At 43.5% G+C, this 3,441-nt stretch overlaps 1 protein-coding gene across 1 annotated transcript; it reads right to left on the bottom strand.

Moving 5' to 3' along the window:
- On the bottom strand, positions 1-438 carry PHALS_10910 (uncharacterized protein; the record flags this gene model as incomplete). Its single annotated transcript, XM_024726416.1, has 1 exon — positions 1-438. One exon carries the CDS (start codon positions 436-438, stop codon positions 1-3), a length of 438 nt encoding a protein of 145 aa, XP_024577095.1.
- Positions 439-3,441: the final 3,003 nt, after the last annotated feature.

A 3,441-nucleotide genomic window follows, 5' to 3' on the forward strand; every position in this document is an offset into this window, starting at 1 on the left:
TCACGCAACACTGCTCAGTGGTTTACGCGCCATTTCACGTGCATCACAAGAGTTTAAACCATGATGCCTCGGTCCTTGGCCGACCATGTCACTCTTGGCATGCAGCAACTGCTTCAATGATTGAGCAGTGCTCAGTGGGTTACGTGCCACCCCACGTTCAGCCCGCGATTTGACCAACACACCTTCGGTGTTTGACAACTCGGATTCTCCGAGATCTCGCCTGCGCTTTAGCATCTTCTTGCTAATCATTGACGAGTAAAGACAATTCAAACCTGGAAATTTATGATTTTTTTCGACGTTACCTTCTTTGTTGTAGGTCACAACATTTTCAAACTCGCTTGTAAAGTCTTGTTCTCCAACACTTCCTTCATCAATACGACTTGTACCTTGGCGAGGGGCACACAGATAAATTGACGAAAAATCCTGCTTGGTGGTCATTTTCTCTTCTTTTGCGATGGGCCTTTGCCTCTAGTCCCACTATTCTCCATATTCCATAAACCATGTTTCCAGGTCGATGGCAAAGAAGACAGTCTTTTTCTGGCGTCTGACTGCTCCACCTCCGGTTGGTGTCGTTACTTTCATCTTTTTGGGTTTGCTCTGTGAACATGAAGTGAGGCATCGTACACCACAACATCTTTCAGACATCTGTGACATCTTCAAAAGATGCATATGCCCATGCTATTTCGTCCGTCAGGTAGCTCGAATTAGAGCTGCACGACTTGTTGACGACGATATACATATTCATTCAGTCAATGTCAGGTTGGTAACGCTTCATTCATGGCAAATTTAGAATGAAATTAAATTATCGTCGAGGTTGAAAAGGATCAACTCGTCTCCACCTCGGTAATCGTCAAGCTTCATTGCCAAGCAAATGACTTGCATGACATCTTCATACCTACATCTATTCGCTAAACGAACGATCATTTTATTTCTTCACATTGGGCAGGCTAACATCATACCCAGTCATAACTTGCACTCGCACAAAGTTGTTTGATTCATCAGTGGCAGCTAAAACACAGTGTTTTTTCAAAACCATCTAAAAAGACATCTCGAGCAATCAAAGTCGCACGTTGCCTGTTTCAGATTGGGCAGGCTAACAACATACCCAGTCATAACTTGCACTCGAACAAAGTTATTTGACTCAACAGTGTCAGCCAAAGCTCGTAGTGGCTTCTCAGAACCATCCACAAAGACTTCTTGGACAATTAAAGTCGCACTATACCTGAGCCTCCTATAAATCTTATAATGGAAATTGCATGTGCATCATGCACGTTAGGACCAGAGATTCGTGCACCACCAGCACCCACAATACTTTTCTTGGTCTTTGAAATCCCCGTCCTACTGGTCGCTTCCGGTCTTTTATCCTTGAAAGCGTTTGAACTGACGACCATTTTGGTGTCCGCGGTTTTCCGAACGAGCAACCTGTGTCTGTTGCCGACTCGGCAGAGACACTCTGCAGTTCCGGCAAACTGGCCCGGCTTCTCATAATGATTTACCATTCATTACAAGGCCTCTCATTTTCAAGCGTGGAAATGTAGAGATGTCTTCTGGCTCTGGACCGTCTCTTGTATTAGTAGACTGAGCGCTTGACTTTGTACAAAGTCATTGAACTTGGCTTGCTTGATGGAGCTCATCTTGCATACTCAGCTGATGGTAATATCTAGCGTCTTGGGAACAGCTTATTCTGAAACAGCCCGTTATTCAACCCACCATGAACGTTAAAACATGCGTTGATACGTCGATTGGCTCGTCAACAATGCTCGGTACGAAGTAGCGAGCACGCTGTGCATACGAATGGAGGTCATGAAGACCTCGAAAAAAGCTTCAAGAACGTGGCACAGACGCGGAACTCACTCAGTCGTGTTTCTGACACCTTCTTTTGTTTGACTTTGAAGTAGTCGTAGCAGAGAAAGCAGTTTAGATCGGCTGAATATTTATCGTACACCCAACGTTCAAACGACCTGCAAGGTTAGACATCGAAAGCAGCTCTTGCCGCAAGGGATCTCGCAGTTGGCTTGCAGTGATTGCTGCGTCCAAAGCGGAAAAGTATCGTGATAGACTCGTTCTCTAAACCATGGAATCACGCCACAACCGAAATCATATAAAGCATACGCTTATCATTTTGCGAAATAAAAAAAAAATATTGTCGTAACAGACTTACTGATCGCCGACTTGAAACAAGCTATGTGTAGCCGAAATTGTTATAATTTCTGCGCAAAAAAAGTCCAGTCAGTACATTTAAAAGGACTTGTGATTACCTTATAACCAGTCGCAAGATTCTTTATGTTTGGCATATTTCCCACCGACTACACGAAAGGAAAAACACAATTTTACGGCACGAACACCTAACCCAGAAGTGCAAAAAAAGCTCAAAATTTTGGTTGCTGACTGAGATCTGTAATTCGCATTATGTATTGCATTTTGCAGCGTCCTTCATCGATGAGCGAGACTAGACACCCACTGCTAAAAGTTGTTATCGAGTTAAGCGCAGAGACTTTCGTTCCGACAGTATAATCAGTATTAAGTAATGGTTTAAAAACAGAGACTAGCTCATTTCGAGGTCCAAACCGCGTCACTATGATAGAACTCATCTAGCAGTAACTGAATTTCATAAAGTCAGCAGTCGCTGCCTTACCCGCTCCCAACTATTTTGTTGAAACGTTTCATGGGGAAAGTTTATAGGTGTGGTAACGATCTTACCGCAGGTTCACCTACGGAAACCTTATTTCGATTTTACCTTCCGCTAAATGGCGGGGTTTAAAAAAGGTCCCATCATTTGACTCGCAATGAAGCAAGCAAAACCACGATCTTAATTTTTCACCGAGTCATTCAATAGGTAGGTGCGACTGGCATTGTGTACAAATGACATGCAAGCTGATGACTTGCACTCACTGCAAGACAAAAATTGCAACAGTCTATTCCTAGCACGATGCGCATTCACAAGATTACCTAGACCCATCGATCAATTTTATATGCTCGTTAAATTCATCAGTGGAGCACGCGAGCGGTCTAAGGGCATCACAGACCTGTTATTACCTCCAATTTTCTTTGGTCTAATTGCTCAAAATCTTCCTTTTTAATATAAGTCCGCAAACTACCAAAAATGGTAAGGGGGACTATTTAGCACGCGGAGGTCTCGGTCGTTAGCAACTTAATCAGACGTATCACTCCATCAACTAGGAACGGCCATCCACCACCTCTCACAGAATCAAGAAAATCTTTCAATCTGTCAAACCTTGCTATGTTTGGACCCTCATAAGTTTTCTCGTGTTGAATCGTATAAAACAGCAAGCTTCACTCCCGGTGGTGCCCTTCCGTCAATTTCTTTACGTTTCAGCCATGTGACCATACTCCAACCGGAACTTAAAGACTTTATTTCTCAAACGGTGCTGACAAGGTCATTTTAAGTAAACGACTGCCAATCCCGAGTCGGCATAGTTT

The sequence above is a fragment of the Plasmopara halstedii genome (genome assembly GCF_900000015.1).
Source record: "Plasmopara halstedii genome assembly, contig: Scaffold_525, whole genome shotgun sequence".
NCBI lineage: Eukaryota > Oomycota > Peronosporomycetes > Peronosporales > Peronosporaceae > Plasmopara > Plasmopara halstedii.